At 41.8% G+C, this 25,751-nt stretch overlaps 1 protein-coding gene across 4 annotated transcripts; it reads right to left on the bottom strand.

The window, feature by feature from the left end:
- Positions 1-8,191: 8,191 nt before the first annotated feature.
- UBA2 (ubiquitin like modifier activating enzyme 2) lies at positions 8,192-24,912 on the bottom strand. Of its 4 annotated transcripts, none has more exons than XM_014892589.2 (17): positions 24,714-24,912; positions 21,101-21,184; positions 20,760-20,830; positions 19,568-19,632; positions 19,043-19,143; positions 18,776-18,897; positions 18,036-18,103; positions 15,786-15,907; positions 14,950-15,049; positions 14,252-14,412; positions 13,389-13,482; positions 13,186-13,298; positions 12,613-12,768; positions 11,958-12,054; positions 11,331-11,436; positions 10,425-10,561; positions 8,192-9,511 (listed from the first exon to the last, which is right to left on the bottom strand). In XM_014892589.2, exons 1-17 carry the CDS (start codon positions 24,855-24,857, stop codon positions 9,228-9,230), a joined length of 2,025 nt encoding a protein of 674 aa, XP_014748075.1. In that variant the 5' UTR covers positions 24,858-24,912; the 3' UTR covers positions 8,192-9,227. The 4 variants fall into 4 exon arrangements, with proteins under 4 accessions (XP_014748075.1, XP_088027935.1, XP_088027936.1 ...); XM_088171809.1 differs by lacking the exon at positions 24,714-24,912 and adding an exon at positions 24,244-24,369; XM_088171810.1 differs by lacking the exon at positions 20,760-20,830 and having other exon boundaries at positions 24,714-24,887.
- Between the last annotated feature and the right edge of the window lie 839 nt (positions 24,913-25,751).

Here is a 25,751-nt window from a genome sequence, read left to right as displayed (position 1 = left end):
CGGTCCAGTCAATGGCGCGCTGCGCGGAGGAATTTGCGCTCGGCGGGTCCCGGCCCCCGCCGCCCCCGGCGGCCGCCCCGCGGCGGGGCCGCGGCTCTCCCGCACCCCCGGGCGGGGGCGAAGGCGGCGGCCGGCCCGGAGGGGCTCTGCGGCGCGGCGAGCGCAGCGCGGGGCGCGGCGAGGCAGGGACTCCTTTGTGTGGGGCAGGAATGCGAGGAAGGAGACTGGGCGCTGCGTCCCGCTGGAATGTAGTTAATGCCGGAGCCAAACAATGATTTTCCCCGAGTCAGTCAGGGAGAGGGCGGCCGCGGCGCTGCTCGGCGGCGGGGTCGGCAGCTCCCTCCTCGGCTGGGGCCGGCCGAGCCCGGCCCGGGGCCGGCGGCGGGCGGTGGCGGGGCTGTCACCGCGCCTGGGTCCCCACGCGGGGCTCGGGGAGCCGCGCACGGAGCGCCCGGGCAGGAGCGCTCGGGGTCCCGGCCCGGGGAGGCTCCGCTGCCCGCGCCCCTCGCTGGGTCTCTCCGGCAGCACCCACGGCCTCGGCCCGCGCGGGGAACGGGCGGCTCTGCCCCGCACAAACACCGGCATCGCTGCGGGGGCCGCCGATCGGGAGCAGCCCCGCACCTGTGCGGAGTCCCCAGCACTGGCCAGGTGTCTCCGCTGAAAGGACTTGTGTTTGTAGCACGGCAGCTGAGGGTTGTTGCCAGTTATTTATTAAGCCTTTAAAAAAAAAAAAAAAAAAAAAAGGGGAGCGCTAAGACATATGATAAACATATTGTGGCCTAAAGCAATCTGTGAGCTGACGGGAGTGTAAAAAAGCAGCTACTGTGTGTGTGACTGCAAGAGCTTCATCTGTTGATCGCTGACGAACACCCCGGCGCCGCTTGCTATTTACATCTGTGTGCTCACGGGAAAGAGTGTCAGGAAACAGCCCCTCGAAAGGACAATTGAACCAAGACCCTCGACACTAAACCATAGCCTACAGTTCTTTTTTTTTTTTTTTTTTTCCTCTTTATAACTGAGCTGCAGCTCCCTGACAATCATTTCGGTTGATTGCAGAAATGCTGACAAAGTCCTAGCAGCAGGTATCTGACCAGTGTCCTTTCACTGCTGGGTGCTGAGCACCCTTTGAGGGGAGAAATATGGCTCAGGTTTGAGCTATAGGCACTCTGCTGTGCCAAGAACATTTTATTCTGTTATTGGACCTAATTAAACGTTAAAAGCAACTGTGAATTCAAAAATGTCCCCAGCAGTGGAGGGCAATTGATTGGCAATCTTTTCTTGTGTGTGCAGGGATGGCGGAAAAAAAAATCCAACAAACAATGTAAATGTGCAGAGCAAGACCTGAAAAACAAATGTGTTGGGCATGACAGAGGTAGTCCACGTCCATGTAGACATACATAAGCAAGCACCACAATTCTTGGGAGTCAATGACTCTTTTCTACATTCATTACTTTCATTACACTTTTTGCCCCTCTCTTTAACAAGCTGTTACCATGTGTGGTGCTTGTGTAACAAGTTGCACTTCACCCGTAGCCTGGAGGTGTGTGATGGTCGAAGGCACCTTTGCAGCCGTGTCCTGGTGCAGTCCTCTCTGCTCCCACTCGCCCAGGGCCTGAGTACCAGCAGCAAACACCGCCCAGCAAACGTGCCCTGGCTGTGAGGGGATCAGAGCAGCAGCTCAAGTCCCTGTCCCATTCAAGCCAGGGACTCTGGTGAAGTTGTCAGCACAGACACCAACCGCTGTCAGCCACGTCACATGGACACATCCCTTCCAAGAGCAAAGAGAGGTTCCTCCCACAGAGCACATGGAGACCACCTTTACCTTGAGGCTTCATCTGCCCCACCTGGAGTGAGGTTTGTTTGTGGCAGTGGGCATTTCATGGCCTGCTGTTCTTTCAATCCTTCCTGGGGCCTGTACAAGGCTGTTCTCTCCTGTTACTGACTTAGCACCACTTAGCGTGAGTTTTTGTAAGGTTGTCTTCCTGAGAAACTGGGAGACGCTCATGGACAGCTTGGAAGGTTGGTCCATCAGAGCAAGTGTCAAGAAAATGTACTTGGTTTTAAGGGTGTCTTGTTTTGTTTTGGTTTTGTTGTTTGTTTTTGGGTTTGGTGTTTGTTTATTTAACATTACAACATTAGATAGCTTTATTATGAATCTGACAGACTGGGTAGGACATGCTGAGAAGCCCTGCCCATGTGCTCATGCAAGGATGCATTTTGGGCAGGTATCCTTACAGCAGGAACTGCAGAGCTGAAGCCACAGCTTACACTTACAGCAACAGTGTCCTTCTGGGGCTCTGTCCTTCTGAGCCACAATCTTGCCTTGCTCTGCCTTTTGAGGCTGCTCAGTTCTGTGCTGCTGCTGCTGCTGCCAGCAGGTTTCTGCACTAAGTCTGTTGGTAAATCACTCATGAAAGCATGGGCTTTGTTGGGTATGAACTCATGGCAAAAACATGCTGGGGAGTCTAAGGAAACGGCCTGTTTTAGTAAGCAGTGTGGATCAAATGGTAAAAATCACTTACTTTTATTGTTAGAAAGCTTATATTTGACAAGTAACATCCTGGTACTGTGTTCCCATCTGAGCCCTGCTGCAGGGACAATGCTCCTGGCCCACCAGGGAGTTGTACTTGTGTCACACACATGAAGAAGCTCACATTTATCTGCAGTACAGCCCGGGTGTGGGCCATACAGGTGGGATAAATGTGCTTGCAGTGGTACACAGGACACACAACACTGCTGCACTGCTCACAGAGGACCATCTGTACCAGGCTGTGCAAACAAAAGGAGTGGAGTTAAAGCTGCTGTTGCTGTACTAAGCAGCCCCATCATTCTCCTCACTGTTAGATACATGAAAATCCAAACCTCTGGGTAGTTACAGCTTGACAATCCTGATGTGGTTTTCTCCCTACCTAATTTTCAAAATACTTAATTATAACAACCGGCAGTAACATGTATATACTGCAAAAAGACTGACACTTCTGCAACTAAGAGCACAAGAGCTGTGGGAGTGTTGTTAAAGCTGAACATTTCATGGTTTGGTGTGGTTATTCTTATGCCTGATTTTAAGTTATCTCAGTAAATCAGATATTAAGGAAAGCCAGCTGCTTCTGCTAAATAAACTCCATTGTCTAAGCCTTAAAGGGAGCAGAATAGCCAGGTGGAGTTATTGATCTGTGAGTATCAGCTGGCTGGGCCTCCCAGGCAGAGCGCTCCTGTTCCTTGTGATGGCCTGTGGCTACAAGGGAGCACAGCACGAGGCAGCAGCCAGGCTGCTCTGCTGGCCTTGGCTTCCCTGAGCTGCAAACAATTTATTGCCAACGAAGCAGGGAATCTGTCAGTGTAAGTTTTCCCCGTGGAAACTTTAGCTCGGGTGAAGACAATGGCAAAACCCCCATGACTTGTGGTGTGGTGTGTGTGTGTGTTATATCAGACCTGACACAATGCAGGACAGAGTTCTTTGTCTCACTTCATCAGCTGAACAATTTGAAGCTGCTCCGCAGATTTGCCTACTGAACTGGATGCTACCTGCTTTTTTGCAATTTATTTCTTTGTCTCCAGCATTAAGAAATCAATGAAATTATACCTTGACGTCCACAGGGTAACTGTTTTCCACTTTTACAATTGATTGGTTTCTTGGTAAGGAGCTTAAATGATTATTCTTTTATCTCTGGTCTGTTTTAAGCCTGATGAAAAAAACCCCAAACCCAAACAAACAAAAAATCCCCCAAAACTTTGTGAAATTAATTCAAAAATTATGCTAAGAAATGTTTATATTTTGGGATGAGAGACTGAAGCTTTGATTTTCTTTGAAGTGGTAGCTGTATTGGGTTTATATTGCTTTGTTTTGCATATCCTGTATGTTAATTTGTGTCATAATACTTTTTAGTATAAGCAAAAATTTTGGAATACGAAGTTTAGATATTAGTATGCATTTGGACTTGGGTGATTTGTTTGCAAATCGCTCTGTTGTGATCCGTTTTTTAAAATTCTTATTTGCAGTTGGTCGCAGCTTCTAAAAATTGCAGTTCTAGAGTGTGTTTTAGGGCACCATCTTCTGGCAGACAGCACACACTGTATTTGAATGGCTGCCCTCGCTAGGCACAACTATTTAAAATATTTCTGACTAACACCACTCTGCAGGCTTACAGGTCGTTTCTCATTCTAAATCTGCAATAAAACACTATTTAACATTTTTTACATTCTTCTTATTCACTGCAACTGCAGCTATTCACTGTGCTGCACAAGCATAGCTTGGGACAGACCCTGTAAAATTCCAGTCACAACAGGCGCTTTGTGAACGTGCTGGGGTAGACAGACAACATCTGTCCAAGCACTTATGATTAATGCACCATATATGTATCTTATTTCTTTTATAGCTTCATCTTCCACTTCTCTTCATATTTCAGATAATCACCCTTCTGTCCAGCGTGGTTTATGGGCTCACACTTTGGAGGCTACACAGGGCACTAGCTATAATTCCTTGCACTCACAGGACACAGTCACTGCATATTCCAATGCAATCAGTTAGCAACCACTACATTTGCATAAATCCATCATTTACTTGGTCAGCTCAATTAGCAGTGCACCCACTTAGTACTTTTAAGGAGGTCTGAAGTGATACAGCTTCTGGTTTCAGAGACTTGCAGGAGCTACAATTTCTCTTGACATGATAAAATGGAAGTCCTGATTACAACATGCAAATCTTCATCCAGCAAAGGAATCAGAGAGCATTAGTGCACTGAATAAAGAACAGAAACACTGCATGAGGGTCAGGCTGCCAGACACATGGCCCCCTCTGCTCTGGTGGTGGAAGGTATGAGCCTTGACTGTATGTGCCTTTTCATACCCATTAAAGAAATGAGGCAGGCTACCAGCACTGACCTCCTGACCTGGCAACACAACACACTTCAGCTGTGATGAGAATGATCATTTCAGAAAGGACACTGGTTTGTTGAGAACACCAGTTACATTTACATTTAATTATATTTTGGAGGTATTATAGAGAGGTATCACTCGTTAAACTCGTTAAACTGAAAACAATGAACAGATTTGCAAGGATAGAGCTGTTCCATAAGTGTAACTAATGAATTCTGGTCTCTGTATTCTGCATCCTCTGCACTCTCCAGTTGTAGCTCCTCTCCAAATCCCCAATAATGCTTCAGTCCAGTGAGTCCTGTGTCCCACAAAGCTCTGAGCCTGCACTTACCCACAGTAAAGGTGTCAGTCCCACACCTCCAAAGCCAAAGTGCTACCACAGAAGCTTCCGAGGTCTGTCTCCAGCATTGCAGGGTTGGAATTGCTGAACATTTGCAGGTATCTTCAAGTGTTGTTGAAGAGGACTGGCAGAGCAATTCCATCAGTATCTTCTCTTTTGGAAATTGTTCTGCAAACTTCTTTTTCTCATGAGGGTGAAGGAGTCTGCCAATGAGAGAGATAAAGATAACGTGCATCTAAACAGCAGTTTTCTTCTTTTAATGTAACAGATATCAAGCTACATCTACAAATACTTGTAATTACTTCATCCTGTTCCTCCCTAAAAAGCATCAAGGCCTCAAATCAAAGCATTGCCTCTCCCTCGTGTACATTTGTCTGCAGGTATAAGCTCCCTGTAGTCATTCTGCTTAGGCACCAGTCCAGAAACAATGTCAGGTAAGCAAAACCCAGATAACTGACGTGTGTACAATTTGCTGTATTGGCCTGATCCTAGTTCCTGCTTTCTTGCAGATTCTGTATATTAGATGCACAAAATGGAGGGCTTTTTGTCCTTTTAGCTGCAAAGAAAATAAATCTCTCTACTACAGAAACAGAACAACACGAAATCAATTTCCCTTAATTCTGTGTTTATTCAGTTTTCTAATCCAAATTTAAAATTCTGGGGCAGTAGAAGTAAGGCTCGAAGCAGGTATCAGTGGTATCTAAAGACTGAATACAAGCTGATTTTATCTTCTGAAGTCTAATAAATTGTTAGCAAGAGGTCTTTGTTGTAAAGGTCAGAACTTGAAATGGCACATCAATCTGCTCTGAGCTGTCAGAGGCGAGAGGCCAGGAAAGGATGCACCTCGCTCTGTGGTTCAGCTGTGGAATGGTTTCATAAAGTAAAGGTAAAATGTCACACAGAAACGACCACAAACACTAAATGGTCATCCACAAGTTGCAGTGGCTCTTTAGGAAATGGGCTGTCACTAGGGCCCCAGAGTTCCTTCTGCTGAATGGTTGTCATTTGCCTCATAAAGGTGATTCTCTGGATGCTTTGGGAATTCCTTCACCCTCCATCAGAACAGCTTAATGAATCTCTGGTTAACTGCTGTCAGTCATCAATGGTCAATATTCCTTTCCATGCTCTGCTACAGAAAAGGGATATTGAACTGAAAGTGCAGACACTAGGTACATTCTGTAATAGTCTGTATTTTCTTGTCCATACACGGCACTCGAATTCACTAAGTAAATTAAAAACGCAAGCATCGAGAATTGTCTCTATAAAAGCAGCCAGCAAAGCTTATCTGTCTTAGAGAATTTTGAATGAGTATAAACAAACAACTTGAGAACCCTGTGTGACAGCAGAGCCAATTTGTATCACTGCAAATAGCAGTTTAAATAGATTTAATGAGCTAGCTCCAAAATTGTTAGTGAAGACAGAGCCTATATTAGGTTGCTGAGCCAAAGCACTGGGAAGAATTTCTCGTCCATTTTAACATTTAGATCTTGTGCCTTCCAACTACACTTCCTTCCATATGACCATTGCTGCTATTAGGGGTTGAATAAATTGTCATTTGAAAGAGGAGGGTTTTTAATTACTTGAAAGCTTAATTAATACTTCAATTTATATTTTTTTCTAAAGAGCAAAAGAAAGTTTAACTTGGAAGATTCTACATTAATACAGTGTTGGTGACTAGTAGCCAATTAAGGACACTCATACTCCACCAGTTCTGAAAAGCAGCTTTTCATTCAACACAGCAGCAGTTTGCATTTAGTGGCTCGTTCTGTATTGCCAAGCTTCCAAAGAACTGACCAGAACAGCCAAGAGCTGTCCCATGTTCTGTGGGAGCAGCCCGTGGAAATACATTAAAAATCCTTCACTTCAAGGTGTGTGTCAGGAGGGATTCAGGAGCATTCTCGCACTACCCAGGCATGAGCAGCACAACTGCACCTTCTAAACACATCACCAGTCATTGCTCGTGCACTTCTGGCCTTCCATGCTGCAAACCAAACAATGACACAAGGGTAACAACAGTGAACAAGTAATGACCTGAGGTGCAGCCAGAAAATAGAGCAGAACTGCCCCTGCTTTTTTTTTGCCCTTGAATCTGTTCGGTGACATTTCAATCCAGCTCGTACTCCACTCAGCTTCCAACTTCAGTAAAACTACAGCAGAAAGTGACCAGGATTATACCCTCTACTGGTGTTTTTAAAAGAAGTTAGAAAATGAAATAAAGCAGTAATTTTATTTTTAATAAAGCTTAAAACCAAAATATGTCAGCCTTAATTTTTAGAAGGTGTTATTAGACATTAAATTCCAGTGCGTCAGCTGTTTATGGCAAGATGTTTTCCACTGTAGCACTGAAATCCTTTTTCATTTACACCTTCACCTCAGACTACACTCCTGCCAGCCAAGCAGCAACTAACTCAAAAGATTTCCCTGCAAACTCTTATGCCTCCAAACAAGCCACTGCATATGACTGTTACGGCCTCAAAGAAGAAATAAAACATTAATTGCCTCGTAGAAGCTGTTTTGCAAAGCATTGGCAATTTTAACCCCATGATGAGCTGGCCTTTGTTTTTTTAACATTATCCTATAAAATTCCCATTTGCTTTACAATTCACTGTCTGCAAACTGGAACAAAAATCTTGCTGCTCAGCTGCTGTGCTCTGTAAGGCTCACTGCACACTCACCTATGAATTGGAGCAGTTCTGGGTCCCTGGCACAAAAGTGGGAGATTATTTTGGTACAGTGACAGAAATGGCCAATTAATGCAGTCTGAGAACCAACAGTGACAGTTTTGAGAGACACCAACACAAATGGAGTAGGATTTAAGACACTGATTCTAAACATTAGACTTTTGTCCTACACATGAAGTGTAATGTATAAAAAATCAGAGCTTTCTTCCTTCTGAAGGCATGAGGTGCTGAAAGTGTGTGTAGTGCTGCAACTGCTGCAGCAGAAGAGCCCAAGAATTGATTGTCCAAGAAAAAAAACATTCACAAAAGTTTTATTAAAAAAATTCCCCTTTCACCTCAAACAAGTGAAGATTAAGTTCTGTACTACTAGGTTATGTTTAGAAAAAATGGAAATAATACAGTAATTTTTGAAGGCTATACATTGTAAAATCCCGTAAGTCAGCATAATCTTGGACTGTGCAAGCAAATATAGCAAGTATTTCAGATGTTATTTATTTGGTCCATCAGATGTACAGTATAGTAGTAGTATCTGAGTTTACAAAACATCAAATATAAATAACCTGAAACTGTAACAATACACAAAAATTTGCTTCTTACATTGACATACCAGGCAGTACGAGCTGAAAAACTGGAGTAAATTAACAGTTTTACAGTAATGTACATAGTGCCAGCTGATGTTTAAGAACACTGTTAGAACATGGCACTAATTTGCTTTGTTGGATTTTCTTTTTTACTTGTTCGGGGTGTGAAAAATGTTTAGGACTAGGCCAAAAATGTTATTCTGCAAGCATCTGTGTTTCTGTGAATGCTGGAGGTGGAGCAATCACACTTGCAATATAGCCTCAGAAAGGGATAAGCAAATGTGCAGGCAGGCCACTGCTGGGAAACTTCAAAAGTAATCACTGAAAAATAAAATGTGTAGTTGCTTAAAATGTGGGCATCTGATGATGGCCCTTTCACTGAACAAAAGTAGGAATTTTTTGTCCTGTTGGATGATACCTAAAAGGTATTTACACAAAAAGATCATGCTGTTTTCATGACTGTTTAGGTAAATACTTATCTGTAGGTATTCATAGACTATGTTTCTACTACATTTAATATATGGAATAAACTTCTGAAAGAGTCTATTGATACGAGAGCTTTATCATCAAGAGAAACAGACACAAATTATTTAAGCCAGTGATTTGGTATCCACTTTGAACCAAGGCCTCAGAGTTAGTCTAGTTCTGGACATTTTTCACATCCCACCACAATTTGCTGTTACAGTATGACATGTGAATCACTTGGTGATTTTGGAGGTTCCCCCAAACGCTCTTCATCTTGCTCTTAGCTCAGCACACGCTCTTCGCCCCGACGCACTCGCACCCTTTCTCCTCGAGTTTCCTCTTGTGGCTCCTGCTCTCCTCCTCCCCAAGGCTGCTGGCAGCACCCTCATCCTCAGACTCCACGATCATGAGGTCGTCCTGCTCCTGCTCCGTGCGGGATTTCTTGGCCCCCACGCACTCACAGCCCTTCTCCATCTTCCTCTTGCGGCTCTTGTTCTCCACATCGTCAGCGTTGCTGGAAGTGCCTTCGTCCTCAGAGTCAACAATCACCACATCATCCTGCTCTGGAGCTGCAAAACACGTGTTTGGGTTCAAATGGATCCTGCAAAGACACTCTGCTCTCAAACCATGAGAGTGTTTTAAACATGGACCGTGTTTTCATACATAAACAATTGGAGCATTCTTTATCCGCATTCTTTGCCATGCAACTGCAAGAGTATCTTAAATGTCCCTGAAATTACTATAAAATATGGTTTTCACACTGCCATTTCTTCTTCACCACAGGAGTGGAAAATACTGCAATAAGCCAAAAATATGGGAAATGTGTTAGTTAGCAGGACTTTCTTTACATGTACAAAGCAGAACTGCTGCTGTCTGCAGCAGCTGTTGGGAAAAGACGCTTTGCACACACCAAGCTGTAGAGCAGCCTCTCCTTTCCCTACTGCACTCAGCACAACTCCAGGAGAGAGAAGCCTCAAAGAGAGGGACAAGTGGAAGTGTGAGCAGATTTACAGAGCTAAAGGATAACAATGGATAGTATGAAGGGAAGAGAGAACCAAATCTGAACTTTCAAGACACCTAGTGGATTTTGTTTGGTTTTAAACAAAATAAACGTACTAATTATGTTAAATTATGCAATTTTTACTACCATTTGGAGGAAATTTCAGCAATATTCTCAAAATTTAGTTTTCTATCAAACATAAAGGAAGGGACTACATATTTTGTGTCTTAAATCTGTGCACATATCTTACAGGCAAAGGAACACCAGGTAAATAACACAATTTCAAAGTGTATGTACTATAAACTTTTCTGCCCTTTGTAAAAATTGTATCGTGCATTTTTCTATTTAGTATTAGTTATACAGAGGCCATTTATATACTTTTACTTTGTATTGGTGAAGTTAAATCACAAAGCTGAAGATAACTTTAATTGGACTGCACTAGTGAAAGACTGCTTTGTTTAATATTGATTACTGTTGATTACCTGTTGATGTTGAAGGTTGTGCTCCATCATCACTACCATTGCTAATGTTCTTGGATGTTGGTTCTGATGCTTTAGGGCCAATTCTTTCAGGGGTATCACCAACAACTTCAAATTCTACATCTTTTTCTAGGTCTTCACTGCAGAAAAATACACATGCTTTTAAACAGCCAGACAATAAAATTCTGTCTTTTACACAAAGAGACCCATTCAAGTAGTAGAGCACCCTGCAACTGTGACAAAATGAGAAAACATTCTGAAAAAGAGGAAAATTTGTTCAGTCCGTGCTTTGTCTATTCCTAAACACTATTCCACCCAGTGCTATGAGCACCAAATGCTTAGGAATGAGAAAAACCACTGCCTGAGCTTACCCTTCTTCCTTAACAGCACAGCCCTACTCCCACTGAACGTGCAGTGTGAGCTTCTGTGTATGTCTGTTATTACCCAGGGTTAAATACACACCCCAGCTAGCTCAGAGGGACTTCTGAACACAGGTAGTCAAGCAGAGGATTTATTGTCCTAGCAGGCTGGGGTTTTTTGCCTTTCTAAATTTTAGGGTTTTTTTAAAATGCCAGTTTCTTGCTTGTTAGTTGCCCCAAAAGTTAATTTGTTTTTGCAATGTATTTGTATGTTGTGTAACAACAAATTACTGAAATAAACCTCTTTCAGTTACTGTTGTAAAAAACAAAACCACGGCAAAACAAGACTACAACAAAAAAGACATAAAACCAAACAAAAACCCTTAAACTATAATTTCATAAAAATAACCATTCCTCCTTTGCCTCTACATTTCCTTTCAGCAGCTTAATCTTGGAACTCCGTTCACATATTTAAATGGTGAGTGAAAAATTCCCCGTGGAACTATGTTCTATGTATATACACAAAATACCCTTATTTCAGAATCCTTACCTATGAAGCACATTGATTAACAGAGTATAGTCCTGGAGGAAATCATCTGCTTGTAGTCGAGTGCCATTTCGAATTCCAAAGTCTGATAATTTCCTGTGGTTATTTGCTGCAAAAACAGTAAAAAACCTGCAGTGTATGGAGCTATTTACAGAATGATCCTTACATCTAGATAAATATGGACTACTCCAGAACTTTTATGCAGGAACTTAAGATTAACACGTATTAGCTATATTTAAATAAAAAGCTGACATTTAAGCTTATTAGGAGTTAAAGCTACTTATGTTTGATTTATTTACTCCTCATGCCATCACGTTCAAGCGCTTCACAATTACTGCATTTGGGAACATTTTGGAGAAAGCACCACCTAGGAGGCAGCAAATGCAGGGGCTTGGTGGCAGGTACCTGCTCCTGAAAGGAATCCTGATGTGCCAGCTGAGCAGAGCTTTGTGCAGGAAAGCTGAGCTGCACGTGCAGCTTGCACACAATAGCCCTGGCTATCATCAAACCACTTAAAAACCCTGCAAACTCAGCTCTCTTCAAACTGCAACATCTGCTACACACCCACTCTGTAAAGTCTCTTCCAAGGGTTTATGTGCTCTTACCCCAAACCCTCAGGAGCATACATACCTTCTGTTTCACCTTCTTCTGAAGAGATCAGGATAGTTCCCTTTCCATCTTCTATTTGTACATCTGGTGCGACCATAGCAAATTTTTCTTTCAGTATCTGAAAATACAAATATATTAAAATATAGTCAATCTCTGACTTAAAAGATTTATTAAAAAAAACCTCCTTGAATTATGTTGATTTTATTATGGCTCATTTTCAGGCATCTACAGAAAACCTATACTTTTTTGCTCACTTCCACTAACAAAATTATTACATTTTTGAGGTCTGATACTTACAGGTTCATCTATGCTAGGAAATTTTTTGGAATACTTCATAAAATGACAGCATTACAAATCAATTGTGACCACCACTGTAATGTAGCTACTGAACTTTCAACTGAAATGCAAATTTTGTTGTTTTTTTTTTTTTTGCTCTCCAACATGAATAGGCTTTAAAACCACCAACATTTACAAAATGCAAACATTCTTTCACAAGCCATACAACACATATGGGCAAGAAGCATATTGGCTAATCAGTTCTTCTTGTAGCTGAGAGAAATGTAGAGTAAATATAAACAAGAGATGCTTGGTCAAAATATACTGAGCAAATACCTTATTTTAATAATCTTCAGTATTAGAATTGAAATGAAAGCTGTAACTGTAACTCAAGATTTACCTTATCCTGGAGTGTCAACACAGTAACTTTGTGTGTGTTAAGTTTCACAGTCACTTCTGGCTTACTTGCACACACATAACAATTGGGATTTGGTGGATCCAAAGCACAAGGAACCAATAGCTTCTTCCTGGGATTTGGCTGCTTGTTCAGAAAAATCTTGAGAACAGACAAGAAGAAATCAAGTTATTCTGTAATTACCAGAACATCTAAAAGCCTGTTTTCCCAGATTTCTTGTCCTGGTCTCACAGGCTGTCCTGTTCCCTAATCCTCTCTGCTGAGCAGGGGTCTCACACTACCAGTGCAGCTCCAACACCAAACAACCACACTGCAAGTGATGGCAGCCTGCTACTCTCTCCTATCCAGCAGCAAATTTTTATTGTGTCATAGGAATTTATTGATCCTTAAGACCTGCTCTTCTCTTTTCGTTGTGACTGAAAGGTCACAGCATATTCAGAATCTACTGAAATGACAAGTGGGAGACAGTAAAACTACACAATAGTGAAAAAATGTTAAATGTAACTTTTAAACAAATAATAAATAGCAAGAAAGCAAAAGCATTTCATTCCCACTTACCGTTCTACACTGATCTATTTTCCCCGATAAAATCTTCAAACCCTCCAGCACTATCAGCCCAGCTATCACTGCATTGGTAGTAGCTATGGCTGGGATAATATTTCCTGCCATTGCTGCAAAACAAACAAGAGTATGCAGATTTTTAACAGCAAAAGAAAACAAGATTATAATTTAAATAAAGCAATGTTACATTTTATCCTTACACTTGATATCAAATCTGCTCTTCATATTCATTCCAAAAACATGCATCCTGAGGTTTGCAGCAGAAGTGACAAAATCCATGGCAGAAGGGTCATCCTAAAAAGAAGTTGATACAAAAAGCATTTAAAAATCAAATTACTCATTGGAAAGAGTTTACAGCACATGGTTCCTAAAACCTTAAAAAACAGAATTAAAAAGAAAAATTCTGTAGAAAATTCAATTTCCAAGTCAATATACTTCCTCTTTCAGATGGTGTACTCAGAGCAGCAGTACTTTAAATTCTAACTACAGGTTTTAAACATGTATTTTAGTAGCAAATTAGTATTTGTACTATTGGTCGTAGTAATATTTTAATATTTTGCGTCCCCGTCTCCCCCCCCCCGACTACTTTTTGTTATACCAAATGATTACTGACTGGAAGTGATATGGTGTGTGGTGACAAAAGAGAAAATTATTGTCTTCTTTAACACAACTTGTATTGCACACCCATCATTAGGTGATTGCTCATAACCTCAGTAAAACCCCAGCTATTGATATCTGGCTAAGAGCATGTTTTGGAGATAGATGAGAAGGAAAAAATGAAGTTGCATTATTTAAATATTTTCAAAAATCAAAATATGACAAATACTTGTGAATTTGTGCTTTTATGAGCTGGAGAATTTGGTGAATTAAGTTATTTCACACCACAGCAGTTAATTCTTACCCTCAGTGAGTTACACAATATAGTGTTTAAAAAATATGTTTACATCTGGAAGGTGTTTCCATAACGTGCCAGATAGTTTTGCTCTAACATTTTGGAAGAGACCTGAATGAGCCCAACTAATATCGGTATTAGACATGTAGAGTTTATACATGGCAAACTAACCTTATCCCATATAAGTGCTTCTCCATCAGCCTTCTCAGCCAGGTGAAGACTCAGGGTTTTAACACTCTTGGAAAACAGGTCTGCATAGCTCCTGACATTGAGAACCTGCTGATCCTTCAGCACTGCAGAGCTCTCGTTCTGCTGGTCAGCTATGTTTTGCTCTTTGGGAAAAAAAAGAGAAAAAAATGACAGCAGGGATATTTATAAGTTCCACAGAAGTTCTCTCGAATAACTTTCCAATTTAAGCAAAATTCAGCATTTTCTAAATTGAGGAACAATATTCTTAACCTACAGTAGCCCAAAAATTTTACAACAAATCTGCATTTAAAACTGCAACTGTAACTATGATATCACTCACCTAAACATGCACAAATTACAGCAAATATAAATTTTCAACCAAACAACTTTCAGAGATAAATTTTGTAAGTGTTTATGGTAAGGTGTCCTAGAAAAAGCTGACAAAATTTTGTTAAATGTGTATTTTCTATAGCGAATACTGAGCATCTAAAACAACTGCAAAACAGTCTTAGAAAAATATTGTCTATACAAAGAAAAATTTGCAATCTTCAGCAAGTGTAAAGAATTAATATGGCCATTATCAGATTTCAACTGCAGCAGTAAAAAAATGTATGTATCACAGAGATGCATTAATAAACAGCAAGTACAATTTACAAATATCCGGGAGGAGGGAAAGTTACCTTGCTTTTGTACCTCAGCCCAGTCCAGTGGCACTGGAGGCTTTCTTTTCCTCCACAGCTTATCCATTGTCAGCAGATATCTAATGTCATCTTTGAAAAGCTAGAAAATATGAAAAAAAGATTGAAAAATCAGCAGTACATTGACAAGGTTTTGGTTTTCTCCTTGACAGTATTTTTAGCTACATTGAAAGATTCTAAAAACTTATTCCCCACTCTTTAACACTCATTGCATAGAGCAGACACAGCTCTGATTAATCTGGGGAGGAGTAAAGTGAAAAATCAAGAAACAGTAGTTCAAACAGTGGTTTTACTTGTCTACTGAAGCCATCCCTGCAGTTCTTTGTATGCCCTCTCTGAGACAAGTGAATGAGCATGCCAATGAATTTCCAAAGAAAAGTTATTGTTACCTATGAACATTACACTCAAGCTCATTTCCTCTCTTTATCCACTTTCAGTAACTATTGAGAACAAAAACTCCTACATCAGTTTGTTTTTTCTTATGCCAGAGCCTGATAAAACACAGATGACTGATAGCTTTTAGGTCCTCAGATTGGTTCTGATTATGCCCAGTGCAATTCCAGAGGTCAAAGAGACCCTTTCCCATTAAAAATAATTGCAATGGGGTTTTGTCTGCACAGTGGCCAGGCTGCTGCAGCCACCTCTACAGATGGAGAGGGAATCCTGTAAAACAAGCAACTCAACAGCAAAACCGGTGGATGTCACAACTTGATCTCATAATTGATGGCTTGCATTAAATGTCCAAGCTGGGGTTTGATTTAACTTCACAGCACCTCATACATTTCAATAAAGACATTTATCTGGGATAAAGAAAATACCTTAGTAAAAAGTTTAACTGGATCATAGCCAGTGGATTTAGCCCACTCCTTGGTTGAAACACGTTTAATCTCACCATCTTCATTGGATGCTAGTGCTCTGGCTTCTGCTTCTGCTGGTTCCCCTATTAATAAAGTGATAACCAATATTTAAAAAAAAATTAAAAATCCAAATATTACCCCCAGAGTCAATAAGCAAAATTATGCAGGGAGCATAAAATGGCTTTACTGTACCCAACAAAAGCTGATTTGGGCACAGTGTGCCTGTTCCTCTTTGCCTCTGCAACTGCAACTCACTGATTTAACTTGGTAACACACAACTCTTTTATTGGCAGAAACAATTGTTTCCCACTAATTTTCTCCACATAATGTTGCTACTTCAGAAATGTCTTACCACCCCTTTTTAGTAGTATCTTTTCTGGCTAAAGTCTTAGTTTGGTTGGGATTTCAAAACAAACAAAAAAATTGTTTTCCTATCTCTGTTTTTTTGGTTAAAAAAAAACAAAACAAGAACTCTATAAAGATGCTAACGATTTTCTTTCTTTCACATCCAACATTTGCTATCATGATTTCTAATAATCTGGTTGATGTTTTCATAGAACTATGTATTAATGCCTTGACTGAATGAGAAAGATCAACTCAGATACCATTACTTTATGTGTAAATTTGTGAATGTTTTCCCCCTTTCACCAATGCATCATTTGCATTATTTCATATTTATCTGCCTCATGTATCATTGCCCAGTCATTTTGTATCGTGAAGCTTTATGCTACTTTTTGCAGTTAGTCCTTTTTTATTCTGAGTGACTTTACCTATCATCTGTGCTGAACAGCACACATCTCCCATCTGAGACTCTTCTAATCACCATTAATCTCTATCATTCAAGTAGTTTATCCACTTCAGGATCTTCAGCCTTTTTGTCCCCTTGGCTGCTTTATGTCCCTCAGGTTCCCCTCACCAGTTTTTGGATCTGCCCCCGGCACATTTCCCTTTCTAAATGTTGCATTGACTCTTCCCTGGATGTCCTGGTTTGGGCTGGGAGAGAGTTAATTTAACTTCTAGTAGGTGGTCTGGTGCTGTGTTTTGGATTCTGCAGGAGAATAATGTTGGTAACACACTGATGTTTCAGCTGTTGCCAAGAGGTTACTCCAAGTCAAGGACTTTTCAGTTTCCCATGCTCTGCCAGTGAGCAGAAGCACAAGGAGCTGGGAGGGAGAAGAGCCAGCACAGCTGACCTGAACTGGCCACAGGAATATTCCAGACCTCAGAACATCCTGCTCAGCACATAAACTGGGGGAGTTGGCTGGGAGGGGCTGATTTCTGCCTGGGGACTGGCTGAGCATCCACTGGCCAGAGGGCAGTCAGCAACTGCGTCACTTGTTTGTCTTGAGTTTTATTCTCCCTCTCTTTATTCCAATTATTATCAATAGTATTACAGATTTGTCTCCACTATTAGCAGTTCTTTCCCAGTCTGTGAGGTTAAATTTTTGTGTGGTTCTCCCTGCTCTGGGTGGGGCGGTGAGTGAGGACTAGGCAGTGCCGAGCTGTGAGCTGGGGTCAAACCTGGCCACTGGCACCTCTGTGGGCAGTCTGTCACTGCAGACACCAGGCTCCAGCTCAGCACTCCTGTAACTGCCCTGCTGTCTTTACTTAAATAAGTGGCATTGCATTTGCTACTTGTCAACTACTTCAGCAGCCATTGTTTTAAGTAACTTTATACTGGCACTCTTTTAAAGACTCACCTATTTCATTCTGTACTTCCTGTAGGAACAACCTGTCCAGTGACTACTATCTGATGGTCAAAGAATTTGAAGAGTCAGAGGATCCTCTAAGCTTCCCCTCCCAAGTCCATTCATCTATCAAAGGATCCAAAAGAAGCAACCAACAATGATGCTTATCTACTTCATAGTAACTATGATTACTGTCCTTAAAGAAAAGTACTGAAGAGCTATAAAAATATCACTCAAAGAGGGCATATTTCCTATGTAGATCAATGCTGAAGTGTTGCAAGCTAGAAGAGCTCAAACACAATTCCCGAAGTTCCTTGCAAACCCTCAGCTAGAAGTGGGAAATGCAGAGTAACTACAAATATCACTCAGTAATCTGTTCAAAATACAAGTCTCCCAGAGGCCAGAAGCAGAATCTTCTTTAAAGAAAATGGAGCTGAACTATCTAATCTTAGGAAATGTACAGAAAGGAGTCACAATCTCTGAAACAGTATTTCAGTAAACCATCAGCTTATATCACACTCACAGGCAGCCTCAGGATCAGCTCTGTCAGGTGAGACTTCTTGATCAGCATCTTCTTCTCCAAACAACTGGCTATATAACAATTAAGAACAAGACTAGAATTTCAGCATTTCTGGTTAAAGACTTGAATGTTTGCTAATGGATATATATTCATTTTAGGATTCCTTGCTTTCAGACAGATTGCCACTTCATACATTGCTTTTTCAACTGCTGGGATTCAGCACAAGCGGACTTAACATGGACAACACAAAATGCCTAATACAAAAAATGAATTCAGCAAAACAGATTTCTGTATAACTCATTCAGTAGCTCACCCAACATTCAGCCTAATTTTTACACTGCAGTACTAGATGCATTTTTAGAACCTCTGGGATATCCAAGATTCCAACAAACTTTACACTTGTTAAAACATGTATTAAAATGAAGTATGTGCTTACTTCATACAAAGATGAAGAATAAGCAACCTCAACCTACGCTGCTGTGCCAAACTACTCTGCCAGATTTTTTGTGCTATTAGAGCAAGGCCTAATGCTAATCAACCTTCCATCTTTATAACCACCCCAGAACCCAGGTCAAGGAACTGGAGGCTTTCACCATAATCCATCTAAATCAATTTAAAATGAATTTAAAATCTATTATAATAAATAAGAAAAAAAAAAGTGTGTCAATTTTATTTCTTTCTCTGTAGGTTTAGAAACCAGAAGAATGAACCATAATACCTATTTTTTTAAAAAAGTCACTTACTTGAACAAATACTTGGCCCACACAATGCAATGGATAGGCTCCGAGGGCGTATTTCGGATTGTGCAGCCTGGGAATGTTTTCTGAGTTGGTTTAGGCTGACATTCATAACATTCTGTCACTCCCTGGTGAAAAATGAAGTATTTACTTGTCACTCCGAGAAGGCTACTGATAGTTCAGGCTATTAACAGATGAACTGTAACTCTATCTCCAAACACCCACTCCCTGTTGTCTAAAATAGCCAATGACAAGAGTGACACCCCACCTAACCTTTTTGATAACAGTTACTTGTCCAAGGTAGCCTGCAGTTCCACTCTCTATAAGAGGAATATCAGCAGCCAGACACATCCTGTTCACGTGGTTACGGGCAGCTGCAAATCAAGAGGGTTTTAAAGAAAAAAACTGAATTGTTAAGAAAAAAGAAGTTTTACTTCTCCAAATTCCAACTAGCATCTATGCACTTATCTTTACTATACCTTGTTTTTCTATAGAGCACTACACTATTTTACACTATTACAAAGCCCAGTTTCCCATTCTCACAAGATATATGGACGTTAATAAACACAGCAAACTCAACTGACTAAACTACACTGCACCCACAGCACCCAGCAGGTCCCAGAAGCAGCAATTAGCAGTGCAAATTTCCTTTCAGAACATCTGCAGAAGCACTAACCACCCTCTTCGAGTTTTTAGCAAAACACACAAGGCTTAGTCCTACTGCAGATGGGTTAGGAGGATATTGTTATTCAAATGACACTGCAGCAAGGAAATATAAAATCATAGTGAAAACTTCACCTCTGTTATCCAGAGCATTCATAACCAAGGTAAACTGGCGGAAGAACTCTACGTTATAGTCAGGGCTACAGAAAACAAAAACAACATTTCAAATGGCACATCCAAGTTGTTGGTTATTACTGCACAACAGAAACTCTACACATGCAACCAATGCTCGTGTGATAAATTACACATATTATACATTTATAAATTTAGCTACCCTTTAACTGCCCCATTTGTCTTCTGCCCACTTTAAAGCTGGGTGAAAGCATGAATTTTATGCTGGTGGAAGGAAGTTACTGCAATTAGTACTAATTTGACCAATGAAATGGGCAGACAAGGGAAAGTGATTAAACTACTCTGACCTAATGAGTAAATTGGCTGAGCTGTGGTAACTGACCTTAAAAACCATCAGCTGTGGCTAAAACATGCACACTGTAATTACCACAGCTCATCAGACTGTGCATAATTCATTGTGCTGTGATAGCTCCATTGGTTTGATTGTGTGGTCATACCCTGAGGAGCCAAAACATGGGACCTTAAATCCTGACACTTCAGTTATCTTTACATTGCATTTTTCTGACTTAAAGAAGAAGGTGGAGAAGAAGAAAGAGAAAAGAGGAAACAGGATTAACAGTTTCAGGAGAAGGATGTGGTGAGTCAGTGTTTCACTGGCTAAAAGCAACATTAGAATTCAAACCTCCATGGTACAGAATACCCATTTTTTAGAAATTGGGGCAAATAGAAATTAGAACATGGGGAATAACTAATGGAACCCTACATAACCTTGTACTCCATTCATTGGTTGCAGATCAAAAAGACTAAATTTCAACATCTTGGGGCATATAGAAATGATAGCTACCTATACATACACAAAGGGCTTAATTTTTTTAATCACAGACTTGACATTCACATGTCTTTTAATTTAATTATTGCTCAAGACATCAGGACATCCCTACAGAGTAGAAACTATTATGGCAAATGTTGCCAATAAAATGAAAAACAGACACAAACAAATGACTACAGCTTACTACTAGAGCTTAAAACCCATGCAAAAGTCACACTCCCACTCAGGTGTGTGGTAGCTCACATTTACAGGTATTTCTCCTTGCTGAGGAAGCTTTGTAAAATACCTTAAGCACACCAATGTAGCATTTAAATAACACAGTACTTGCAAATCAAACATGTAATTAGAGCTTAAAACCAAACATACTTCATGATGCTATCATGGTAAGCTATAATATTAGCTTCTGGACAAAACTGTAACACGCTTTCCTTGGCAACCTAGAAACAAAACAAAAAAAAAGAAAACAAAAAAAACACTTATTATTTCTTCCTTTCTTCTAAAAGACAGACTTGATACCAGCTGTGTAGTGAGTAAGTTGACTACCTTAAGAGACTTAAATACTTGAATAATGAAATGCTGTGGACAGCCACGATCATCCAACCAACACTTACCTCTTGCAGCAGAAACTTAACTGTGACATGTTTCTAACACTACACATAAAATAATACTGAGTAATAATGAGGCTTGAGCTTTGACTTTTTCCTTACCTGTGATTTTGATCTTCCAACATGTTTCTTCTGAAACAGAAACTGTCTGTTGAGATTGCTGACATCAATAGTATCCAAATCAATCTATAAACACACAAGAGAGGCATTTCACTTTCACAGGAAGATAAGGAACAAAACCATGAACACAATTTGAAGAAAATACAATTGGCCAAAATGCAGAAACTTTACAGAGCCCTTCTCACACCTTTCAGGTGTTACATCAGCACTAGGGCAACTGAAGAGGCACAAGTGGTCACCTAATTATCTTCAGGAATCCACAGGTTATCAATGACTGCTGACAGGGGACCACGACAAAAGTGCAGGGCTACAGGAGAACAAACTTTCTGCAGAGAGCCCCTGCTGAGAAAGCTCGTGACTCTTGAGAGACATCCACACAGCAGTGAGTAGAAATCAACACCGATGGTGCTGTTTGCACAGGATAAAGATTTTAGTGGCAATTCCTGCGGAGCACAGAGCAAGCTCAGGTGGGAAAATGCAGAAATCCATGGGGACAGGTCCAGCCAGCCCACCCTGCACTGCCCACCCTGAGCACTGGCTCCCCCAGGCCCAGGAAAGGCTGCTCCAAACCAACTGGTTCTTCCACTTCATACAGCATGGCTTGAAGCACTTGAATGGGGAAATCGAGGGCTGCACAGCCATCTTACACACACACTGCAGGCCAAAAGCCTTTACAGCCTGTCCCCAGGACTAACTGCCTAAGTGCACGTTAACCAATTATGAAGTCTACCTGTAAAAAGAAGAAATCCAATCACACAATCAAAATGTTTAAAAACATACAGCACAGAGCACAAAGGATGCTATGACTGCGATTCCCCCAACAGCTATGTTTCTATTTATTAATATATACACAGGAACAGCATAAATTCCAATATCTTTAGCCCCCACAAGAATTAAAAAGATTTAACTAGAACTTTGACATTTATTCCTAGCTTTGTTACCACTACTTTTCATGCAATTAAAGTTTCTTTGATCAACAACTCTTTTTAGAAGTCTTCTCCTGTCCTTAACATTTTTAATGAGGAGAGTGAGTTTTTCTGAGCATCAGAGATATTTCTCCCAAATTCCCCCAGGTAATGCTGCCACACTCAGCACAGTAACACCTTCAGCTACCCAGAGAGAACTCTCAGGCTGACTGTGCAGTGTGAAGTTTAAACACGACCTACTCAGGGTGCTCTCACATGTTTCTGACTTCATTAACTAAGCCTGAATTATGAAAAAAGCTCAGCACACTCTCATTGAACATCCTCTGCACGAGAGATCCAAACCCCAAGATGAATCCACCTCTTTTCTGAAGGGAGTATTTTCAATTGAAGGACTAAGTTTTAACATACTGAAAACTGCAATAACTACAGAGTTTTATTTAAACAGTTAATAAAAGCCCCTGTGGATATAGAGGACACAGAAAAGATACAATGTTTTAAAAATATATTATAGAGCTGAGACTGTAAAACGTTACTACCACAGTATCACAGTAACTACCCGTAGCCTTTTCTCTATTCATTAAAATGGTATTTGCATAATTCACATTTCTACCTCCATTCCTCCCTCAAAAGACACACAGCTTGCTTATTCCAAAGCTAGAAAGCCCAAGAACTTCAAGGGAAAACAGTAAAGTGCAAAACTCTGTTAAAACCTTCACTACCCAAAAAGCTTTGAATATTTCAACTGGAGAGGATGAGAAGCAACATCAGCTCCTAGTGAGAACAAGAGTTACAGCACTAAAGGGAGCAAAGGGAGCTCTCCAGAGAGAAAACCTGAGACCATTAGACCTCAACAGAAGCTTCAGTCTAGCGAAGAATGATGAGAATTTAACAGCTCACTTATAAGACAACTACACTGTTTCCATTTTGGTAACCTGGGAGAAAAGGCATCATAACTTAACATTTACTCATGTTCTTAATTCGGACCTGGATCCTGAAAAAACAGAATTTTGCTCTTCATTCATAGGACAAGGGTATGCCTTTCAACACACTATACTGAAGTCACATATTAGTCAGTTGTCTGGTATTCAAAACTACTAATTTTTATTTTTAGTATTAACATTATTATTTAAAAATCATAAGTTGCTTATAAAAACAAAAAAGTATTTTCAGATGTTCAAGTTTGTTAATATTTAATAACCGAGAAAAATTCTCAACAGTATCACAAATGTTGACAAAAGCAATTTATTCTGCTAACAGCAAATTCCCTTTTTGTGTAACAAGTCTTCTTTTGCTCTCACCTTCTCTTGTACCCACCTGTTCCCTATGTTACCAAAACATTATGTCTTACATAAAACACTGCCAGTGATATTGTTATATGAAGACAGCCCTGATCCAACGTGTATTTAAGTTAATGGAGTCCCACCGAGGCAGCCTTGAAAGGCAATACCAACACCCAAACTGTAACAAGTGAAACAACAAACACACCCCGATGAGATTTATGCCTAATGACTAACTGGAAAATCAGGAGCTTTAAGCTCTGTTATAATGGACTGCAGGAGTACATAACTGATGCAGCAGAGTAGGGGGGGAAAAAAGAGAGGAACAAGGCAGAAAATGCTTCCACTCCTCGGCAGTTATTGATTATCCCTTCCCTATTTATATTCCCTGGCAATGTTCAAATTGGATAGGCTCTCAGACCAAAAGGAAAATTTGGAATTAAAGATACTCTACAAGTTTAAAAAGAATTCCAGTAGGAAAGCCCAAGGTGTAAGAATAACACGACAAACACATAACTGTTTTCTTCTAGAAGCTGATATGGTTTTAGATACGAGCTCCTCTGCTCAACAAATCTGACTGCAAACCCAAACTTATCACGACCTGTCACACAAAACTCTCAGATGTGACTCCGGGGCACGTTAGTAAAAAGGTATTGAAGGAAACAGACCTAGGCTCCAGCTGGATTTAAAACCATATGCTCTTCTTTACTACAAAAAGAAACCAATAAAGGTCTGCACACCAGGCAATCACAGTTTCACCAACAGTATTTCTCTCTATCTCTTTTTCATTACTACCCTCTCACACCTGCCCTTCCTGTACGCATTCACAGATTAATATCTGGAAGCAAAAGTGAAAGCACGAGCCCGCGGGAAGCGCCAGCACTGACGGGTTTACAGCCCGGGATCTGAAAGCAGAGTTCACCTCTCCAGGGGGTTTCTCGCTGCAATTCATCACCGGACCACCAACCCCAGCACCGGCAAAGGCGGCACTCGGCAAAACTCAAGACTCTGAACATATCGCGGGCAGCAAGCACGGCACAGCTCGGTCTCCCGGGCGGTTTTACCCGCGGACTCGCGGAGATACTCGGCCTTGCCAGGGAGGCGGCCTGACCTCGGCGGGGGAAGGAGGAGCTCCCGCGCCCGGCGAGAGCCCGGCCTGAGGGGGGGCGGCGATGGCGCGCAGGCCGCGGCCCCTTTGTGGCGCCCCGGCCCGGCGGGCCCGCGGCGGTTTTGGCGGGCAGGGCCGCTTTGAAACCGCGCACGCACCGCGGCGGCGGAGCGGCCCCGCCGACACCGCGGCCCCGCCGAGAGGTACCCGCGGCCCCGGGCTCGGCCTCCCCCCGCCCGCCAGCCTCGGAACGCCCCAGCCCCCGCCCCGCCATCGACCCGCACCACGTAAATGTTGCTGAAGCCGGTGAGCACCAGGTTCTTGAGCAGCTCGCAGCCGATGCCGCCGGCCCCCACCACCAGGACCCGCGCCTGGGACACGGCCTGGGCCAGCTCGGGGCTCAGCGGCCCCGACAGCGCCGCCGCCATGACGGACACGGCGGCGGCTCCGCGCGCCTCCTCACGGGCCCGCCGGGACAGAGTGCTGCCCGCGCGCGCGCAGCGCCCCCTGCCGGCCCGGAGGACCGCGGAGTGCCCGGGAAGGGCGGGGCCGCTGAGCCGCGAGTTCGAGCCCCGCTGCCGCCAGGGAACCCCAGGGCCACAGTCTGGTACAACAGGAGATTTTTTTTTTTTTTAATTGTTGTATTAATTTTTAATATACTTATAGTTTAAGTATACATATTTAATGTATTTATATGTTTAAGATTTTTATGTATTACATTATTATTATAACGAGAGCTCAAGAAGCATTTGGACAATGCTCCCAAGCACATGGTGGGACTCGTGGGGCATCCTGAGCAGGGCCAGGACTCAGTGATCCTGATGGGTCCCTTCCGACTCAGCATATTCTATGATATTTTTAATATATTTATTTCTAATGTATTTTTTTTCATTACTTCAGCTAAGTTAACTAACTTGCCTCCAGAAGTCGACATGGTAAGCTACAATTCTTCCTTAAAAACACAGTTTTGCAAGCATTCCATCAGCCATGTGTCATTTCCTCTCCTCCCCACCTCTCCTTATTTTAAACCCCCACTTTTATTGCATTAATTTATGTTGTGGCAGTAAACCTGTACAGAATGCTCTTTTCCTTCACTCAGTGAAGATACTGCAGCCAGCCTAAGCCAACAGGGAAGGCACAGGAGAATGCAGATGGTTTTAACTAAAGCTGCACAGTCCCCCTGCACCGAGGCAGGTGCTGAGCCCACCCCAGTTCTGTACCTGTGAGAACACAAGGGTTAACTCACCCCTGCACCTTCTCCCCACCCAAACCCATGGCCACAGCTCATTTTGCCATACATATGAAACCTTTCCTTCACTGGA

The sequence above is a fragment of the Sturnus vulgaris genome, chromosome 12 (assembly GCF_052056855.1).
Source record: "Sturnus vulgaris isolate bStuVul1 chromosome 12, bStuVul1.hap1, whole genome shotgun sequence".
In the NCBI taxonomy this organism is placed as follows: domain Eukaryota; kingdom Metazoa; phylum Chordata; class Aves; order Passeriformes; family Sturnidae; genus Sturnus; species Sturnus vulgaris.
Note: the sequence above shows the minus strand (reverse complement) of the source record. Positions and strands in the feature narration are given on the sequence as shown.

Bases quoted from the DNA above. Each gene is read 5' to 3' on its own strand.
- UBA2 (XM_014892589.2), bottom strand. From the start codon at position 24,857: ATGGCGGCGGCGCTGTCGGGGCCGCTGAGCCCCGAGCTGGCCCAGGCC. The intron at 14,413-14,949 runs GTAACTTTCCCT...TTTTTCCCAAAG, and splicing joins GGCTGAGGTACAAAAGCAAG to AGCAAAACATAGCTGACCAG. The intron at 12,769-13,185 runs GTAAGTGGGAAT...TCTGTTCTCAAG, and splicing joins AAATAGATCAGTGTAGAACG to ATTTTTCTGAACAAGCAGCC.